The sequence below is a fragment of the Drosophila arizonae genome, chromosome 2 (assembly GCF_054131065.1).
Source record: "Drosophila arizonae isolate 15081-1271.41 chromosome 2, UAZ_ARI_1.0, whole genome shotgun sequence".
Lineage (NCBI taxonomy): Eukaryota > Metazoa > Arthropoda > Insecta > Diptera > Drosophilidae > Drosophila > Drosophila arizonae.
This window is the reverse complement of record NC_142922.1, coordinates 905,664-924,989: the sequence shown is the minus strand read 5'-3', so window position 1 is coordinate 924,989 and position 19,326 is coordinate 905,664. Positions and strand designations below refer to the sequence as shown.

Here is a 19,326-nt window from a genome sequence, read left to right as displayed (position 1 = left end):
AACGAAACTTAACGATAAAACGAAACTTGAGCGTGGGAGTTTACAAAAATTGATATGCGTTCAAGTGTTGACATCTCGGTCCCCCCTTCGCCATACACACACACACATATATATGTATGTGCATGCAGACATGCAAATGTATGTATGCACGTATGATGACGAAGAGCATAAATGAGCAAGGCGTAGTCGAAGAGAAATTGCATGAGCCAATGGGGTGGGTGTCATTGTTACTGGCGTTGTTGTTGTTGCTACTGCATTTAGTAGCGGAAGTGAAGAGATGAGCAGGCGCTAAGAGTAGTTTCTCTTTTCTTCTTCTTTAAATCATTTACATTGGCATGGAAGATCACATTATTTAAATTAAATTGCCAGCTCGTTTCTGTGTTGTTGAATTTTTCTTTGCATCGCCTATGTGTGTGTATATGTGTGTGCAAAATGAAAAGCATTTCCTTTTCTTCAAAACGTTTTTCACTCAACTCATTTGTTGCTGTTGTTGTTGGACGAGTGAAAGGAGCATTTTCTGCCGCCGCCTCTGTTTGTTGTTGTTGTTGTTTTTTAAATGTTTTGTTGCTGTTGGTGAAAACGCCAACAATAACAACAGCAGCTACAACAGCAACAACAACCACCAGCCGAGTGAAAACTCATGCGATAATTTGTTGTAAAAATGAAAATTTTCACCATTTTTATTATTGGCCTGCCTTTTGTTGTCGACATTCGTTTGTTCGCTGTGCGGCGGAGGCCTTTTTTTCTTTCTATCAAATTTCATTTAAATGCTAATGTAAAGTTGCCGGAAATGTGTTTCGACTTCAATTATATAACAAGCAACTTTTGCTTTGGCGGAAAATTGGTGAAAAGTTGTTGCTCAATTTGGCGCGATTTTCGTTTTACAAGGCAGGCAGACGGACAGACTGATAGACAGCTGTAAATACCCCAAATATGTTTGCTTTTTTCTTTTGTTTGCCTTTTCATCTTCTACTCCTTCGCGTTCGGCTTTGCCCATCCCTTCCTCTCCTACTCTCTTTGCTTAGGGCAGCTAAGCCGATTTATAATGCGCAGCTTAACACGTGCTGCGCTTTGTCATAAAATCTCTTTGCTCTGTTGACCTGCCAGTCTCTCATTCTCCCTCTTCCTCTCTCTATTTCTCTTTCTGCTGTGCCCGCACAATTGAATGGAAGCATTCTGTGCAACGGTTAAGATCACTCAAGGTGCTGCCTTGGCAGCGTGTCCATGACCAAATGCATTAGATTCAGCTGCCCATGGCGTCGGCGACGGCAGCGACCGCGACTGCGACTGCAGCAGCATCAGCATAGTAGACAAAAGGCATGAAAAGGCTGGACCTAAAAAAAAGCAGCTGAATTGAGTACAGTAAAGATTCGTTATATAGATTGTATGTAAACACTCATGGCTACTTTAATAGAATTTTACTTATTATTATTAATATCTATATTTAATATATATTAATATTTCCCACATTTGCTTTGTCCTACAGTTCCCATTCAATATATAAGCATATTTTCCTATTTCAGTTTTCTTTCGTTAAGTAGTTTGGGTCCAGCCTAATCAGCTCGAGTGCTGAGTCACTGCTCACGCGCTGGGAGTTCTCGCCAATTGCTGTAACTCATTAATCATAGTGAGCTTTAACTGTGCACTGCGGCTGCCCGAAAATCACTTTGGCTTAGCTTTACGCTACCCCTCCTGCACAGTTTAACCTTAACTACGAACTTGTGCGCCATGGGCTTTGCCTTGTGGCGCCGACGACGCCAAACCGTGTTTGAGCTGAACATTTCCAATGTCATAATAAACAAAAAGTTCCGACTCGAGCCCTTCAGCAACCGCAGCAGTAGTCGCAGCAGCACCAGCAGCCGCAGCAGAGCAAAAAAGAGAGCGCAAAAAGCGTAAGAGAGACGGATGGTAGCTTGTGCTGAGCAGGTGTTTGTTTCTGTTCGCGTGTGAGTGTGTGTGTGAGTGTGCGTGTTGCGTTCAATGCCAAATCAATGTCATTAACATTAAAGCACACTCACTAAAAATTGTATAAAGCTACTTGAAGGTACTAAACCCGACGGCGACGACGACTCGGCGGTTGACTGCCCCGCATGATTGACGTCGGCGTCGGCGCTAACTGCGCAGCTGCTTGTTATTTCTGTTGTTATTTCTGCTGCTGCTGCTGCGGCTGGTTGCTGCTGGCAACTGTTTCCGATGCTGCTTTACGGTTTGTTCACCTTGATAAAATTCGCGTCAACCTTTTAACACACGCACGCGCTGTCACACACAGGCGCATTGAAGGTCCTTTTCAAGCAATTCGGATGGCCATGGCAGAGCAGAGGGCAGCGGGCAGCGGGCGACGGGCAGCGGCAGCTGAGCAGTGAACATTTTGTGGCAACTCTTAGGAAAATCTCATTCAGCCTTGTAGAGATTTTTCCGTGTTTTTCTTTGCTTAATTGTATATAAAAATGTTGCTGCATCTGCGCCCAGAGGTCTCTTTGTTATTTGTCTAGCTATAGCAGATCCTCCCTCTCTCTTAATCCATCTCTCTCTGTCCCTCTTTCTGTCTCTCGCCCGCCCATTGTTTGCTGTCAATTTTCCACTCTTGGCTACAATTTTTGGTCTATTGTTTGCTGTCATCTGCAGGCTCTGCCTGTGACTTATTCTTGTCTCAGCATCCTGTGACGCATCCGTGTTGGCCGTCTTGCCAGATTTACCTTTAATTTTGGCAGCCCACACAACGGTTTCAGAGTTTCAGTGTTTAGTTACAATTTGCTGCTTTGGCTGAACAGTCGCGTCTGCATCGCTCATCGACTGCTAATAGCAGAAATAACTCAGCTCGCGCTCTTTGCTCACTCCTTAAGTCAGGCAATCGTAGCAAGAAAAGCTTTTTAGTGAGCGCGCTCAGAGCTTTGAGCTCGCTCTCTTTATTTACTCTCCCACTCAATTGACGAGGGATAACGGTTAATGCTCAGCTTTGCGCACGCGTTTTTGTCGCAATTATGCGCAGTGCAGATTTTGGCGCATTTTACTTTGTGATCTCGTCTCTTCATTGTGCTTGTGCCTGTGCCTCGTGTGTTTTGTCTCCGTCCCGTTACAATTTGTTTTAAATAAGAAAAAATTTATTGTAATTTCGTGTTCTTCTGTCGTGTGCGTGTGTGTGTTCAAGCTGGAGAACTCATTGCTGCTAAAGCTGCTCAATCTCTTGGACAGACACTCGAGATCCGACAATCGCTTCGTCAAGATTGAGTTCGAGCGCAGCATCATGGAGATACTGCAAGAGCCAAGGTGCTCAATTATATATTATATATTAAATCCCTATATATGTATATAGCTGCAATTCAATCTAACCACACTTTATACTGATTCGCCCTGTCTCTCTTTGCTTCTTCTCTTGCAGATTGCCGGTTAACGAATGTCAGGCAAGCCAAACAGCTAGAGTCACCTCGAACCTGCACGCATCCAGTAGCACAATGGCGGTCAGTCGCGTACCCTCGCCGCCCCTGCCGGAAGTAAATACGCCAGTCGCTGAGAACTGGTGTTACACGCAGGTAAGGCGCCCGTCACCCGATAACCCGACACCCGATTAACGATTGCCGTTTATCGATGCCCTCTTTGTCCCTGTACGCCTGGCTCATCTGCCTGCGGATTAGGTTTCAGTTTCTGTATGCATTTTTCTTTGCATTTCTATGGATTTTCCTTAACATCTCTGCTCGAATTTCATTTCTGTAAGCCGAATCCAGCTTTGTGGAAACTGCATTTCCGCTCGTTACGCAGGTGTGCGCTTCCAGCCAAACCAAAACTGAAACCAAGTGCAAATAGCATTCATTGACCCATGACTGAGTTTAGCTAGATTAACTATATGCTAAGGAGTGAATGTTCATGTAGATTGTTTAGGTGGATTGATTGAAGATCAACATAAAGTCGTAGAGCACGCTAACAATTTGCATAGTTTGCAAACTCTGAAAATGTAAGGGAATCTACATATCTCTATGAAAGACTAGTCTGCGTACTATTCAGATCTTAAAGCAAATTCTTGTTACATTCAAAATCTAACGATCTTTTATTCATTTCATTTCCAGGTTAAAGTGGTTAAATTTAGTTATATGTGGACCATAAATAACTTTAGTTTTTGTCGGGAAGAAATGGGTGAAGTGCTCAAATCTTCCACATTCTCAGCGGGTGCTAATGACAAACTGAAATGGTAAGTAAAGTTTCATTTAGATGTATGATATGTACCTCTTATGTATATCTCTCATATTCTAATATATTACATCATATACTCTGACTAACTTGATAAATCTTCTGTTTCGCTTAGGTGTTTACGGGTAAATCCCAAGGGTCTAGATGAGGAGAGCAAGGATTACTTATCATTATATTTACTGTTAGTATCGTGTAATAAATCTGAAGTCAGAGCCAAGTTCAAATTTTCCATATTAAACGCAAAACGTGAGGAAACCAAAGCCATGGAATCCCAACGGTTAGTAACTCGCACGATTTCAGATGTTATCAGAATGTTTTACTATATCTATTCGATGCTTCCATAATTTTGCAGCGCATATCGTTTTGTTCAGGGGAAGGATTGGGGCTTTAAGAAATTTATTCGCCGCGATTTTCTCCTGGACGAGGCCAACGGCCTGTTGCCAGAGGACAAGCTGACCATCTTCTGCGAGGTGAGCGTGGTGGCGGATAGCGTCAACATCTCGGGACAATCCAATATAGTGCAGTTCAAAGTGCCCGAGTGCAAACTCTCCGAGGACCTTGGCAATCTCTTTGACAATGAGAAATTCAGCGATGTCACGCTCTCCGTGGGCGGTCGAGAGTTTCAAGCGCACAAAGCCATATTGGCAGGTAAATATAGAGGATATATCTCTCTGATCTGATCTAGAATCTAATCTTCTTCCTCTCTCTCTCTCCCCCGTGTGCAGCGCGAAGCGATGTCTTTGCTGCCATGTTTGAGCACGAAATGGAGGAGCGTAAACTGAATCGTGTCGCCATAACCGATGTGGATCATGAGGTGCTCAAAGAGATGCTGCGATTCATATACACGGGCAAGGCGTCCAATCTAGAAAAAATGGCTGATGATCTCTTAGCGGCTGCTGATAAGGTGAAGAACCCAATCCATGCTGAATAGCTGAATGCTGAATGCCCATCCATTTCCATTCTAACTATTTGTTGTATGTCTCTCTGTCAACTGTTACAGTATGCACTCGAAAAGCTGAAAGTGATGTGCGAGGAGGCGCTGTGCGTCAATCTCTCTGTTGAAACAGCAGCCGAAACGTTAATATTAGCTGATCTCCATAGTGCGGATCAATTGAAAGCACAAACGATAGATTTCATTAATACGTAAGTGTTTGCCCACAAGAAATGGCTTTAGCTTTCTCATGACTGTGACTAACTGTTGTCCCATTTACAGTCATGCCACCGATGTGATGGAAACCTCTGGCTGGCAAAATATGATTACGACACATTCACATTTGATAGCGGAGGCATTTCGTGCGCTCGCAACACAACAAATCCCACCAATTGGACCACCAAGGAAACGCGTGAAAATGAGCTGAAACCTTAATCCAGCAGCTAACGATGTAACACTAAATGCAACGGCAACAAGCACCAACAACAGCAACACCAATAGCAACAACAACAACAGCAACAACAACAACAACAATACCTACAATAATAACAATAATATTAACAACAATTGTAAAATAGATTTAAAACGTGGCATGCAAATTGTTAACTTGATCAAGCAGTTCATATGCTATGCTGCAACAACAAGAGCAAATATTATTCATAACAACAACAACTATTGTCAAATTCATTTTCAAAGTTGCATGCAATTGTTGTTTAGTTTGAACAAGTCTACAAATACTGTTATCCACAACAACAACAACAACAATTGTAAAGAACATTTCGAATGTTGCCTGCATATGAATTTTTTGATCAATACTAAAAAAACAACAACACCAACAATAAGTGCAGCTACAAATAATATAAACACCAACAGCAACAACAACAACAACTGGCTTAAGCCACAACAACAAGCATTCTATATGCCGTTTATTGTTTCAATATCGAGTAATTTAATTTTCAAACACTTGATAAATGTAATATTTTTATTTTGTTGATTTATGATTTATGATTAATGCTTAATTTTAAGATGAAATTACAAAAAAAAAAAAAAAAAAAAAACAACAAAAAGGAAAAATAATTAAAGTAAAAGTAAAATAAATATATAATGATAAAACTAAAAACAAAAAAAAAAACAAAAAAAAAAAATTCAAACAAGCAAAAAACACAACAAACAGAGAAAACAACACAAAATCAATAAGAATAAAGTGTGCATAAGGAGAAGTAGATGTAGAAGATGATAATGATAATGATGATGATGATAATGATAATGTAACGAAAAGAAAGGCAAACATAAACATAAACGAAAAATAATAAATTGCATAAATATTATAATTATTATTATGAATTATTATTATGATTATGATTATTATTATTATTGTATAACTATATTATTATATTACAAAGCGTACACTTTGATTGTGATGTATATTCGATGAGTATGACTAATGCATAATGATACGGATATGATAATGAAGTTGATTTATATATTGTGTATATGTAAACTCTGCTAATTCAATTCAAGAGAAGCCAGCATTCGAACCTTTTTATTTTTGTATTTAACTAAACAGCAGCAACACCAACAGCAACAACAAATTGTAAACCTCTTCTCTTTTCGTTAAAAAAACAACAACAATAAACTTTAATGTTTTTTTCTTTATTTTAAGTATTTAATGCAATCTTCTTTATTTCTTGTAAAAAACAAAACAAAACAAACAAAAACTCTTAAGAGAAAACAACTTCAAATAAAAGCAAATTGTAGCACTCTGTGTATAGTAAGCAAAAAACAACAACATGAGCAAGTTTTACTGGATCAAGGTTAGATATATACGTATATATATACATAGAGTTTTAGATGACTCGAGTCTAGTCAAGACTTTCTTCTCTTTCAGCAAAACAAAGGAACAAACGAACGAACGAATAAACTAAAAAGTGATAATCCATAACAACTACAAATAAATTAATAAATAAATAATATTCAAATTTTGTTAAGATCAAGAGAAATCGAACCTAACCTAGCACCGCTGCATTCAGCTAGAATTTTGGGGCTAAGAAACAAGAAACAACAACAAAATTTGTAAATACATTTAGCAATAGTTATTTTTGATTCCAATACGAATGCACAATATAAATCTGAACAATGTTTGGCACAGCATATGAAACTAATTGAACTTTGTGACATTGATTGATTGATTGATTGCGTGACGGATCCGGACAGATTGAGGAGGCGCATTGCTGTGCGAAAGTTTGTTTAGTTCAAATATCAAAATGCAAAAAAAAAAAAAAAAAAAAACATTAAAGCCACTAAGGAGACAACATTTTTATGCATGCCAATCTAAATGTGTAGAAAACAATAAACAATTGAAGAAAGCAACTGGGATCGAGAGTACGAGTACTTATATATATATATAAACTTATATATATGTATGCATATGTAATAGAACTAAATAGTAAAACTGGGGCGGGATGAGGGCGGTTACAACACGGGCGAACCAGAAGCAAAAACATTTTTAAAGTGACATTGTAATTGTATTTAACAAATTAGATAATAAATTAATATGTTCTAAATATGTTGCGCCTATTTCTTCTCCTGCTCGTCGAGAAACTGTTGCAGGAGCGAGGCATCGATTGGTATGTTCAGCTGCTCGGAGCCATCCACACTGCGCTTCGACTTGACCAGTTTGTGATCCAGAAACTCTGTCAGCTGGGCGCGCAGTGCCAGGTCGGAGCTAACCAGAAAGGCCTCGCGACAGCTCCAGTAGAGGTCCTTGAAGGGCATGCCCTGATAGTTGGCATTGCCCTTGTTCTTCAGCTGATACTTGACAATCAGCATGTAAATGCCGCGCGAGTTCGTCGTCAGCGAGGAGAAGACGCTGCGCAGCGAAGAGAGCGCCAATTCGCCAGAGTTCTGCACCAGCAATGAGTTCTCGAAGGCCGTCTCGTCCGTGTAGGGCAGCATGGTGGTGCAATCCCACCAGGAGAAGTTAAAGTTGCTCAGCTTGTTCTGGTCCCAAACTAAAAACGTGAAGAGGAGGAATGAGTAATGAAAGATCAAAAGGAGGAGGCATGCTCGACTAGGGATACCCGTGTTAAGCTTGAGCAAAGAGGAAAGATCTCCAACTCATCCTATGGAGTAGAGTCTGGAGCTGACTCTAGCTACAGATGAATAATGCTGTCCACGAATATGCCTCTCTTGCTGCACTGGATACGGCATGTCTACTTACGCAAAGGTGTATTGATATGATCAATCGAGGCCAATAGGTGAATGTTGGGCACGCGTGCCAGTCTGGATAGAATGTCCTGAGCCTTGACGTTGCGCAGCATAGCGCCGTCTAGATTGTGAACGATCAGAAAGAGATGTGTTTCGGGTATCAGTGCAAACTCCTCCTCGATCATGTCGACGGCCTCGTGTGCATTCGCTGGACTCGGGCCAGCATCTAGAATCTCGCTGGTAATACTATCCAAGACGTCCTTCAGAGTCAGGCTGGGAAAGAAGCCATTGATCACCAGCACCGTTTGCTGGGCGAGAATCTCACGATGAAAGGATTGCAGCAATTGCCGCTTTGAGCCGAGGCCGTAGAGCAGAATGTTGAAGCCTTCGTTGAGAATGCACATCCATTTGGCAAAGTACGAGCGATACTCCTCCATAATGGCATTGATGGCCATCTCGTGCTCTGGCGAGGCTTTCATATCGGCCAGCAGGCTGAACAAACGATCCGCGGCTAATCGTGGATTCTTCAAGCGATCCAGCGTGTGATCCGACGTGAGAATCTTGCTGCTGGCATGAGAGTGAAAGTAGCCATCGCTCTCGGGTACGAACTCATTCGATCTCTTTACCCGCGCCGATTGCCGCTGGCGAGCAGCTGATGGCGTCTTCGGCAGCACCGGAACGACTATTGCGCGACGAGCCTTTGATGGTGTCTTGGACTCATCATCTGCGCCATCGTTCTCGGAACTGCTACCGTCTTCACTGCTGCTGCTGCTACTTGAGGAATTGTCATCGTCTGGACGAAAGTCGCTGTCATCCGCAGAGAAATCCTCATCGGAGTCAGCCACAATTTTGGCAATCTCTATAATAAAATAGAATATGTTTTTAGATCATAAATGAAATGAAATTCCATGCGCGACGCACGTTGTTTCACCCTAGTTCTGACGTGTGCCGGAGTCTTGGGCTGATCTGCCTTTTTGCGTTTCGTGTCTGGAGTCTTGACGCCCAGTCGCGGCGTCTTTGGCGTTTTCGGCGTGCTGGGCGTGGCATTAAGTGCAGCTAACGCCATAGCATCGCGCTTCTTAGGCGTGTTAAAGCCGAATAAGCTTGTGCCCGCTACATTGTAGTCGGCTTGTATTAGCTGCAGATCCCGTGAATTTGGCTTTGCGGTACCCATGTTTTCTTCTTCATCATCTTCTTCAGACTGGGACTCATTCTCCGTATAGTTGACGTCACGCTGCCCACCGGACTTGGCCTTGTACTCTTTATACTTCTTAGTGGGGCTCGGTCTGCGTGTGGAGCGTCGTGTGCGTGTCTGCTCCTCGGGCTCAGCGGCACTTGAACCGTCGGAGTTTACTAACTCAGTCGATTTCAGACGCCGTTTTGCATCTTTCTGTTTCTTTGGTGTCTTGTACTCTCCGGCAGCTGTGTGTATTTTTGTTGGCGTCGTAGTCATTTTATATATTGTTTACACACCACTACTAACAAAAGCTGTTTATTAAAATATAATATACAAATACAACTTTTGTTGTTTTTGCCGCGTTTTGTAAACTTTTATCGAATAATCAACTTCATTTACTGATCATGGACTATCGATTATGAATTTGAATTCAATAAAAATCACTTTTTAGTTCACTTGCCACATTTTACAGCACTGCAAAAATTTAAATGTTGAAAGCCGCCAATTGACAATTTCGGTATCATTAAAAGTAAAAATTTTGTTTAAATTATATAAATACAAAAAAATAGATTATAAATCTATTGTTTTATATTTTATATGTTGATTAACATTTGTTTAAGCTTAAATTTAAACATAGCATACAATTAACTTTTAGCAGCTTTAATCGATTGCCGTTTACCGATATATCGCGAAGAAATGCATCACTAACTGTGAGTCAGGCGGTTCAGCGTGCGGCAATTTTTCACTGAAATCAGTAGCAGTGCTTGATTAATTTTTATAAAATTTTTATTAAAAGTCGCACAACACAGACGAAACATGTCGACATTGGCAAGTCCCTTATCCATCGCAGGCACACGGCAGTCCGGCGCTTCTGTGCGCTCACAGAACGGTAAGAAATCGTGGTGTGCAGCAACAGCTGCAGCCATTAAAATAAAGTTGCCGGGGCAGAAGCACGTTGCCAATAAGACCCCCAGATGGTAGCGAAGAATATTCTCGAACGAGTTGTTAAAAATGTTATTTTATTTGAAATTTATTAATATTAAAACCAATAAACAAAAGTAATGGAATATCAAACACTGTCTAGCTTAAAGTGAGGTTAGGACGTCCATTCATGGTTCTAATATGAGTCCTTTTTACAGTTATGGCTGCGCTGTCCATATCGAATATTGTCAAGAGCTCTCTGGGTCCAGTTGGCTTGGATAAAATGTTGGTCGATGATATTGGCGATGTTACAATTACCAATGATGGAGCAACTATTCTTCGTCTGCTCGAGGTGGAGCATCCAGCAGCAAAGTAAGTTAATTAAATCTTGTAATTGCTTTGATCCAAACTGATCATTCATTCTATTTAAGGGTCCTGGTGGAGTTGGCTCAGCTGCAGGATGAGGAGGTTGGCGATGGCACCACATCCGTTGTTATATTGGCTGCGGAATTGTTGAAGAACGCGGACGAACTGGTCAAGCAGAAAATTCATCCCACATCCATTATTTCTGGTTATCGCATTGCTTGCAAGGAAGCATGCAAATACATTTCAGAGCACCTGACTGCTCCAGTAGACGAGCTGACCCGCGACTCCCTGATCAACATCGCAAAGACTTCAATGAGCTCCAAGATCATTGGCGCCGACGCGGACTTCTTTTCCACCATGGTCGTAGATGCGGCTCAAGCAGTTAAGATCACCGATCCTAAGGGACAGGCAGCCTACTCAATCAAAGCCATCAACGTGCTGAAGGCGCATGGAAAGTCGGCTCGCGAATCTGTGCTGATACCCGGATACGCCTTGAACTGCACACTTGCTTCACAGCAAATGCCTAAAAAAATAGTTAACGCTAAAATTGCCTGCTTGGACTTCTCGCTTCAAAAGACCAAGATGAAGATGGGCGTCCAAGTATTGATCAATGACCCCGACAAGCTGGAGGCCATTCGCGCACGTGAGCTGGACATCACGAAGGAGCGCATCAACATGATTTTGAGTACCGGTGTCAATGTTGTCCTCTCCAGTGGCGGTGTTGATGATCTGTGCATGAAGTACTTCGTCGAGGCAGGCGCTATGGCGGTGCGTCGCGTTAAGAAGAGCGATCTGAAGATCATTGCTAAGGCAACTGGAGCTGCATTCCTTACCTCGCTGACCAACATGGACGGCGAAGAGAGCTTCGATGCCTCGATGGTGGGCGAAGCGGCTGAGGTGGCCCAGGAGCGCATCTGCGATGACGAACTCATTCTCATCAAGGGCACAAAAGCACGGTAATATAACTTAGGTACATAACCAGAGAAAGTTCATCTGAATTCCTTCTGAATTTGCAGTGCTGCTGCTTCCATAATCTTGCGTGGTCCCAACGACTTCTACTGTGATGAGATGGAGCGTTCCGTGCATGATGCTCTCTGTGTGGTGAAGCGTGTGTTGGAAAGCAAAAAAGTCGTTGCTGGTGGCGGCTGCGTGGAGGCGGCTTTGTCCATCTACCTCGAGAACTTTGCTACATCGCTGTCATCGCGGGAGCAGCTGGCCATAGCCGAGTTTGCCAAATCGATGTTGGTCATTCCCAAGACCTTGTCTGTTAACGCAGCCAAGGATGCCACCGATTTGGTGGCCAAGCTGCGCTCCTACCACAACTCCAGCCAGACCAACTCCAAACATGCCGACTTAAAGTGGACTGGCTTGGATTTGATTGAGGGTGTGGTGCGCGACAACAGGAAGGCAGGTGTGCTGGAGCCGGCCATGTCTAAGATCAAGTCCCTGAAGTTCGCCACAGAAGCAGCGATCACCATTTTGCGCATTGATGATATGATCAAGCTGAATCCCGAGGACAAGAGCGGCAAGAGCTACGGCGATGCCTGCGCCGCTGGCGAGCTGGATGGTTAGGCCGTTGCATGGTCAGCTCTTCTATTTGTTTAGGCACTTAATATTATGGAACACTCACTGAAAACTTACACGCCTCCCATTACAATAATTGTAACAACAATTTAATTGTTTTTTCTTTGTGCTAACTGCGATTTGTATTAACCACGCATTCATTTCTAAGTTCTCCCCTCATTCACGTAAAATGCATAATAAATGAAACATCTGAATATGCTGCGGCGTATACAAAACTAAATTCAAAACTGAATGTTTATCATAGTTTTTCAATTGATTGTCGACTGCTGAGAGTTGCGAGAGATATAGAACGAGAGCGAGAGAGAGAGAGATCAACTTGAGAGAGTCTATTAATAGCGCCTGCATCTATTTTGTCTATAAATACAAAAAGAAAACAGAATGTGCTAAAGCAAAACGTATAACCAGCGTGTGGAATAATTTTAATAAAATTTTAGAAAAATTTAACAAGAAAGAAATGTCTGCAAGCAACAGCACGGAAGGCGATCTGAATAATAATGAAACAGTGGCTGCATCTGCAGCTGCTGGACAGATTGAACCAGTAGAGCAAGCGGCGCAGGCAGCGGAGCAGCCAAAAAATGAGCTACTCGACATGGTATTCACATTGGAGAGCGAGAAGCAGGCGCTGATCGAGGAGTCTCGCAAAAGAATCGGAGCACTACGCAAAGATTTTGAGGTTAGTTTGGAAAGATCAGTATTTTGATTGAGATTCGATTTGAAGGGTGAATCACGTTTAGGATGCGCGCTGTGAGAATGAACGTCTACAGAAGCGGGTGGCCAATTTGGAGCAGTCACTAAAGCAATCAGTGATGCTTGGTGGAACAGATGCACCGAAATCTCGACAGGAACAGGAGGAACTGCTGCTCAAGGCCAAGACATTGCTGTTCGAAAAGACCAAAGTGAACAAGCAGCAGGAGCAACAGATAGCCGTACTCAAGAATCAAGTGGAGTCCATTAAGGATGTGCTGCAAGTGACCAAAGATATGCTTCAGCTAAAGACCACAGAGTGCGAGCACACCCAGGCGCGCCTGGAGAAGAGTCAGCTGTGGATCAAGGCCGAGCAGGATAAGTGCGCGCTTACCGAAAAGAAACTTGCGATATCGAAATCCGTTTACGATAAGCTACGCGCCGAATACGACACGCAATCTAAGATCTTTAAGGTGAGTTAAGGACCTCCTAGTAAACTATATTCAGTAACTCGAATCGATCTCCGTAGGACTTGAAGTCGGCTTATGAACAAAAGTTGAAGGTGCTGACTGTCGCATTAGCCGAAGCCAAAAAGTAGCTGAACAATTTAATAAACTACACATGTTAATTAAATGCACAAATATTCTTTAGAAGTTCAATAATTTAATCAAATTTGTCCTGGCGCTCGTCTAGGCGCTCTGCTTGCCCTGCTGCTGTTGCTGTTGCTGCTGAATCATTTTTAGGGCTGCCGCCTGCTTCATTTCCAGCACACCGATCACAGAATTAAGGAAACGCGTCTTTTGCAAATGTATCTTCTCGATCTTTTCAATCTGTTCCTGGACATACTCGACGCGTCGCTTGAAGTAATCCTTGGAGCCTTGCAGATCCTGAAACAAAACTCGTCAGCAGAGCATAAGAATTGCAACTGCAATTGGTAGTCACCTTTTCGATGTAGTAGCCGGTGCCGATATCTATGACGAAGTTGTTCAAGTCCTTTATGCGACCTGGCACATACATGCTGCTTGTTAGAGGAACGAGTATTTGACGGTTCTCCCAATCCGGCTGAAATGCTTCGAGGGCATCTTTAGAGCCGGCGTATTTGGCTTTGCAGCTGTGCAAAGTGGATAGCGAATCCTGTATGTTGGTCATTTCCTGAACATAAATGCAATTATTATTAACATGTGCAACTGCTGCGGCATTGCAACGCCCTCCCCTCTCTCTCATTCTTTCTCTCTGCTGAGCAACACCCACATGCGACTGGCATACACTCACCTGCTCGAACTCTTGCTTGATTTGCATTAATTGGTCCGGACTGAGATTGGTGAGATCAATCATCTCGGACTTTGCCGCAGCATTTGCAGTTCCAGCCATAATTTGTGCTTAAACTTATAACTTAAAAAGCGTAAATTTTATTATAATAGTCACACGCAAATCGTGCAGTGTTGTATTATAGCTTTTGGAATACGTTCGATAGCACGAATCACGCAACGGAACTAGTTCATCGATGACAAATATCACACATACTATACTGTTGTTATTGTCGGATATACCATCAATGTCTGTCTAAATAAAATTGGGTTGGATTGGATTGCCGGAAGTGTCAAGCGCTTCGTAGCTTTATTTATTTTAAAATTCAGCTTAAAAAAATGTTAATCCAGAAATAAAATTGTTTCGCTCTGTTGATTAACAGGGCCAACCTATGGTCATTTAACAGTGCATCTGAATACTCATTTAACAGCAGAGACTTAATGTTATGCCACTAACCTGGTTAGTGGTAATACGCTCGAATACCAGTGTTGCCGTTTTGTCCTTTTTCCGGATAGATCTGTCCTATTTTTGACTGCGACAGCCGGAAAAATTTTGAAACGTCCCCTGTCCGGAAAAAATGCCTTTTTTTTTTTTAGTTTGTCCTATTTCTATCCTTTTTTTTAATTTTCTGAGTCTCATATATAATTTGTTATTTTCAACTGCATGTCACCGCTTTGATCATGATTTTTTGAACATTTTCAATGCAATGCAGCCCTGTTTTATATGTGTTATCGAAATCTGACTTATCGAACATCGCTCACTCGAGTTATAATTGTTAAAAGTAAAGGATGCCAAAAGATACGTACAAACAAAAATTTAGAGATTCCTGGATGAAGGAATGCGACTTGAAGGATTGGGTTTGTCGGGATCCTAAAGATGCTGATAAAGCATTTTGTAAATATTGTAAATGCACGTTAAATGCTAAAATCGACCAGCTCCGCGCGCATGGGCATTCAAAAAAACATATGCAAAATGCAAAGCCCTTTCAACAAGTAAACAAAATTACATTTAAGCCCCTTGTAAGTAGTGCGAGTTGTAGGCAAGAGGCGGCACTTGCACTGTTTTGCGCACAACATTGTGCAATAAGCCCCATTGGTCATTTAAGTGAATTGTGCAAGTTACAATTTGATGCGAAAGAAATACAATTGCACAGGACAAAGTGCACATCAATAATTAAAAAAGTTCTGGCCCCGCACTTCGAAGAAGAGTTGAAAATTGAAGTAGGGGAAAACAAGTATAGCTTGTTAATTGATGAGTCGACCGATGTTTCAATTAATAAGATGTTAGGTAAGAAACTATCTTTAGCACCTAAACAATTTCAATAATTACATTTGAATTTTCTTCAGGTGTCGCCATAATCTATTATAGCCATCAGCGGATGGAAATAACGTCAACACTATTAGGTCTGATTGAACTGGAAAATGGAGACGCAGAGAGTATTGCCAAGTGCCTATTGTCCGAATTAATAAAACGGCAAATTCCGGTTAAAAACCTTTTTGGCATTGGAACAGATAATGCCAGTGTAATGGTGGGTAATAAGAAAAGTGTTTTTGTCGAATTGAAGAAGGTTGTACCGTCCTTAATATTAATAAAATGTGTGTGCCATTCGGTACAATTGGCGGTGAATGCAGCATGCAAAAAAGCACTGCCAATGTCGCTTGAATTTATTGTCAGCGAAACCTATTCTTGGTTCGCAAAAAGTTCAAGTAGACAGATGGCTTACAAAAGATTGTACGAAGCCATAAATAATGATAAGGTATGGTGGAGTTGTTATATTTGTGTTACATATATAAAATTAACATTATTCTTCCAGATTAATAATTTGTGTAACTGTTTTATATATTAACCACGTACTAAATATATGCGTTGTCCTGAAACTTGTCCCAAGTAAATATTATATGTTATATGTTGTAGTGTTTGAATTTGAATTAATTTTTGTTTTTATATATATTGTTTTTCAATAAGGAACCCCTTAAGATTCCCAGGGTGTGCGATACGAGGTGGCTCTCTATTGAGCATGCCGTGAAACGCATATTAGCTCAGTGGATAGAGTTAAAGCTCCACTTTGAGACATCAGCTGTGGCAGAGAAATGCCACAAAGCAAAAATTTTAAGTGATTTATACACGGGCACAAATTATTTGTACCTTATATTTTTAAAACCCATTCTTGAAGTGATGCAACGGATCAATAAAAACTTTCAGTCAAATAAGTCAAACCCGACTAAGCTATTGGGCGACTTAATATTTGGAATAAATTACCTTCGCTCAAAGGTAATACCACCTGACTGCGAAATTAATATTCTAGAAGAACCATTTGAGACCCATACAAAACGTGATTTATATCTAGGATACGAGTTTGAAACTCATTTAAAAAAAATCAAAAACAACATCGATGATGAGGCAGAGTTGACTATTCGTCAACATTGCACGGATTTCATTATTGAATTAATTTGTCAACTGAAGCATAGGTACAAGAATTCTTTTTGCATTATATTTAAATATTAAATAACATTTTTTTTATAATTTTCAGATTGCCAGATAACTTCAAAATCTTGAAAAATATAGATATTTTCTCAGTCGAAAATATTTTGCGAGCTAACAAACAATCGATAGTAGAAATTTTGGAGATCTTTGATAAAAAAGGCGAAGAAATCGAAAAAATTGTTTGTCAATACAATACAATTCATCTTCAGCGATGGGAAAACCAAGAGAACACGGTAGCGTTTTGGGCAGAAGTGAAAACGTTTATGGATTCTGCTGGCAACAGACAGTTTCAAGATTTGGCAGTATTTGCCTTAAATTTGTTGTCGCTGCCATGGTCGAATGCGGAAGTGGAGCGCGTGTTCAGCCAAGTTAACTTGGTGAAAACAAAGTTAAGGAACAGGCTTCACATCGATACGCTAAATTCGATTTTGGCAGTTAGGTAAGTTGTTATTTTAAAAAAAATACTTACGTACAACATATTTCAAAAAAATTAAATTTCCTTCTTATTCAGATTTGGATTACGTCGAAACGGAACTTGCTGCCATAACTATGAAGTGCCTGAAAAATTTTTACGCCAAATCGGCACAAACATGAATGTTTTAGAATCTGAAAATGAAACACTCGACGAAGTGTTAATAAATTTGCATGAAAATGTATAAATTTACTTAAACTTTTTGTTTTATTGAAGAAAAATTTTTTAGTCCTATTTTTTTGTCCTATTAAAAAAAATCTGTCCGTTTTTTGTCCTATTTTCTGGGTCAATCTGTCCTATTTTTTCGCCAAGCCAGCGGCAACACTGTCGAATACTACCTCTTAGCAGAGGCTCCCCAGTGTTGGTAAGTGATGCTTCTCATTTTAAGTATTAACGCTTTTTTTTTTTTTTTTTTATAATTGTATTTTATTTATTATATGCAATGTTATAATTTCTTGTGTTTTGTCAGTCATTCTGTATTTGTATGCAATTTTATACCGTTATTTCCATCTCATAAATTATAAAATCTAACATAAAACAAAGCCATTTCATTAACAATCACTGCCGCTACATGTACGTCTAAATACACGTTACGATTTGCTATATAATATAGCCGTTACACATTGTCCATATACATATTCTTTGTCGCTATATACTGGGTATATGTGTCTGTGTGTGTCTGAGTGTGTGTGTGTTAATTTCGTATATATATATATTTATATTAGATAACAATGATATTAAGCCTAAATAGATATAAGTTTAAGTTGTATTGATACATGGTTTTGCATTTCGTACGAATCTGTTTATCGGTTCCTATTTATCGATCATTCAACTATTACATGCTTTAACTAATTTACTGTTACTCATTAAACTAACTGTACTTGCTGTCCTGACCCACTTATCATTTATGGTTTTGCGTTTATCATACATAACATTATTGTTTAATTCAATTTGATAGTTGTATTGTTGCTGTTTGGGGTTTTCTAGTTTATATGTATATTCTTTATATTGTTTCTAAACAATTAATTTATGGCTTGTAGAATTTTCAATAGTTTTCTTTTGAATAATCGCAAGGCAAAAATTTTAAATGAAAAAAAAAAAAAAAACTGAAAACTTTTGTGTGTTTTACTTTAAATGCAGAGTTTTTCTTGTGCAGCTTTAACATTGTGAATATATGTATATATATAAACAAATATATATATATATAGAGTGAGAGAGAAATTTGTCGTTATTTAAGTGGGAATCGTAATTTGGTTATCAACAGCATTTTAAAAAGTTTCAATTCGAAGGGACGTAATACATAATAATAATAATCATAATAATTCATTTCATTTTTTTACATTATATATTTGTTTTTGTTTGTGTGTATATTTGTTATATAGATACATGCATACATACATATACATATATATGTATAAATTGTAAAGTATATATATTTATGCATGTATATGTGTGCATTGCATAGTGTTTAAATTGTTCTAAGTGTAAGTTTTGTTTATATTTTTCCTAGATTTCCTAGTTTGTTTTCTTTTGTTCAAGTTTTCCGTAACTCAAAAAATATATCAAAAATTTGTTTGAAATGCGATATAGATATATATGTGTGTATATAAGTAGTTAGGAGTCAAATGTACACATATCTCAAGCAGATATATATATATGTATATACTTTTGATATTGTTGAATTCAAAGAGAGCGAGAGAAATGAATGAGAAATTGATTTACCTAAGCAGGTGTGTGTGTACGTATGTGTGTATATGTATATACCCCAATATAAATATATATATACAAGTACATATATCAAATATATGGTTCGGAGTATATTTATCAAAATAAAATTCTTATACAAATAACAGCAGAAAGATAACAAAATGAAAAAGCTGTCTACAAAAGATGATTCAAATGAATGTATGTGTGTGTTTGCACGTGTATGTATATGTGTGTGTGTGTGTGTGTGTGTCTTCTTTATCTTATTGATAGTTGTTTTAGTTGCTGCTGATTGCGTATACGTCA

General features: G+C 39.9%; 5 protein-coding genes across 10 annotated transcripts in view; 3 read left to right on the top strand and 2 right to left on the bottom strand.

Moving 5' to 3' along the window:
- Positions 1-6,778, top strand: part of rdx (BTB/POZ and MATH domain-containing protein rdx) — a 67,426-nt gene extending 60,648 nt beyond the window's left edge. For 4 of the 5 annotated variants that reach the window (XM_018004035.2, XM_018004025.2, XM_089476482.1 and 1 more), the window contains 7 exons: positions 3,380-3,530; positions 4,062-4,183; positions 4,298-4,459; positions 4,535-4,830; positions 4,908-5,086; positions 5,183-5,325; positions 5,396-6,778. In XM_018004035.2, the coding sequence (XP_017859524.1) occupies positions 3,453-3,530; positions 4,062-4,183; positions 4,298-4,459; positions 4,535-4,830; positions 4,908-5,086; positions 5,183-5,325; positions 5,396-5,540 (1,125 nt within the window). In that variant the 5' untranslated portion in view covers positions 3,380-3,452 and the 3' untranslated portion in view covers positions 5,541-6,778. Of the gene's footprint in view, positions 1-2,772; positions 3,268-3,379; positions 3,531-4,061; positions 4,184-4,297; positions 4,460-4,534; positions 4,831-4,907; positions 5,087-5,182; positions 5,326-5,395 lie in introns of those variants that run through there. The other variant, XM_018004016.2, reaches the window with a different exon arrangement.
- Positions 6,122-9,912, bottom strand: Orc2 (origin recognition complex subunit 2). The gene is made up of 3 exons (XM_018003977.2): positions 9,242-9,912; positions 8,334-9,179; positions 6,122-8,124 (listed from the first exon to the last, which is right to left on the bottom strand). Exons 1-3 carry the CDS (start codon positions 9,771-9,773, stop codon positions 7,688-7,690), a joined length of 1,815 nt encoding a protein of 604 aa, XP_017859466.1. The 5' UTR covers positions 9,774-9,912; the 3' UTR covers positions 6,122-7,687.
- A 272-nt stretch (positions 9,913-10,184) lies between these two features.
- On the top strand, positions 10,185-12,595 carry CCT1 (chaperonin containing TCP1 subunit 1). Its single transcript, XM_018003989.2, has 4 exons — positions 10,185-10,386; positions 10,637-10,790; positions 10,850-11,740; positions 11,801-12,595. The coding sequence occupies exons 1-4, from the start codon at positions 10,314-10,316 to the stop codon at positions 12,354-12,356; spliced, it is 1,674 nt and encodes a 557-aa protein (XP_017859478.1). The 5' UTR covers positions 10,185-10,313; the 3' UTR covers positions 12,357-12,595.
- Positions 12,596-12,647: 52 nt separating this feature from the next.
- On the top strand, positions 12,648-17,514 carry LOC108611445 (uncharacterized). 2 transcript variants are annotated; one of them, XM_089476486.1, is made up of 8 exons: positions 12,648-13,041; positions 13,103-13,525; positions 13,582-15,647; positions 15,707-16,116; positions 16,174-16,247; positions 16,326-16,828; positions 16,891-17,283; positions 17,356-17,514. In XM_089476486.1, exons 1-3 carry the CDS (start codon positions 12,823-12,825, stop codon positions 13,648-13,650), a joined length of 711 nt encoding a protein of 236 aa, XP_089332612.1. In that variant the 5' UTR covers positions 12,648-12,822; the 3' UTR covers positions 13,651-15,647; positions 15,707-16,116; positions 16,174-16,247; positions 16,326-16,828; positions 16,891-17,283; positions 17,356-17,514. The 2 variants fall into 2 exon arrangements, with proteins under 2 accessions (XP_089332612.1, XP_089332613.1); XM_089476487.1 differs by lacking the exons at positions 16,174-16,247; positions 16,326-16,828 and having other exon boundaries at positions 15,707-15,888.
- Positions 13,619-14,465, bottom strand: Pfdn5 (prefoldin 5). The gene is made up of 3 exons (XM_018004177.2): positions 14,325-14,465; positions 13,995-14,204; positions 13,619-13,939 (listed from the first exon to the last, which is right to left on the bottom strand). The coding sequence occupies exons 1-3, from the start codon at positions 14,421-14,423 to the stop codon at positions 13,742-13,744; spliced, it is 507 nt and encodes a 168-aa protein (XP_017859666.1). The 5' UTR covers positions 14,424-14,465; the 3' UTR covers positions 13,619-13,741.
- Positions 17,515-19,326: the final 1,812 nt, after the last annotated feature.

Bases quoted from the DNA above. Each gene is read 5' to 3' on its own strand.
- Orc2 (XM_018003977.2), bottom strand. From the start codon at position 9,773: ATGACTACGACGCCAACAAAAATACACACAGCTGCCGGAGAGTACAAG. The intron at 9,180-9,241 runs GTGCGTCGCGCA...ATTTTATTATAG, and splicing joins CAGAACTAGGGTGAAACAAC to AGATTGCCAAAATTGTGGCT. The intron at 8,125-8,333 runs GTAAGTAGACAT...TCACGTTTTTAG, and splicing joins TCATATCAATACACCTTTGC to TTTGGGACCAGAACAAGCTG.
- CCT1 (XM_018003989.2), top strand. From the start codon at position 10,314: ATGTCGACATTGGCAAGTCCCTTATCCATCGCAGGCACACGGCAGTCC. The intron at 10,387-10,636 runs GTAAGAAATCGT...TCCTTTTTACAG, and splicing joins TTCTGTGCGCTCACAGAACG to TTATGGCTGCGCTGTCCATA. The intron at 11,741-11,800 runs GTAATATAACTT...CTGAATTTGCAG, and splicing joins ATCAAGGGCACAAAAGCACG to TGCTGCTGCTTCCATAATCT.
- LOC108611445 (XM_089476487.1), top strand. From the start codon at position 12,823: ATGTCTGCAAGCAACAGCACGGAAGGCGATCTGAATAATAATGAAACA. The intron at 13,042-13,102 runs GTTAGTTTGGAA...AATCACGTTTAG, and splicing joins CACTACGCAAAGATTTTGAG to GATGCGCGCTGTGAGAATGA. The intron at 13,526-13,581 runs GTGAGTTAAGGA...CGATCTCCGTAG, and splicing joins CGCAATCTAAGATCTTTAAG to GACTTGAAGTCGGCTTATGA.
- Pfdn5 (XM_018004177.2), bottom strand. From the start codon at position 14,423: ATGGCTGGAACTGCAAATGCTGCGGCAAAGTCCGAGATGATTGATCTC. The intron at 14,205-14,324 runs GTGAGTGTATGC...ATTTATGTTCAG, and splicing joins TCAAGCAAGAGTTCGAGCAG to GAAATGACCAACATACAGGA. The intron at 13,940-13,994 runs GTGACTACCAAT...GTTTTGTTTCAG, and splicing joins CCGGCTACTACATCGAAAAG to GATCTGCAAGGCTCCAAGGA.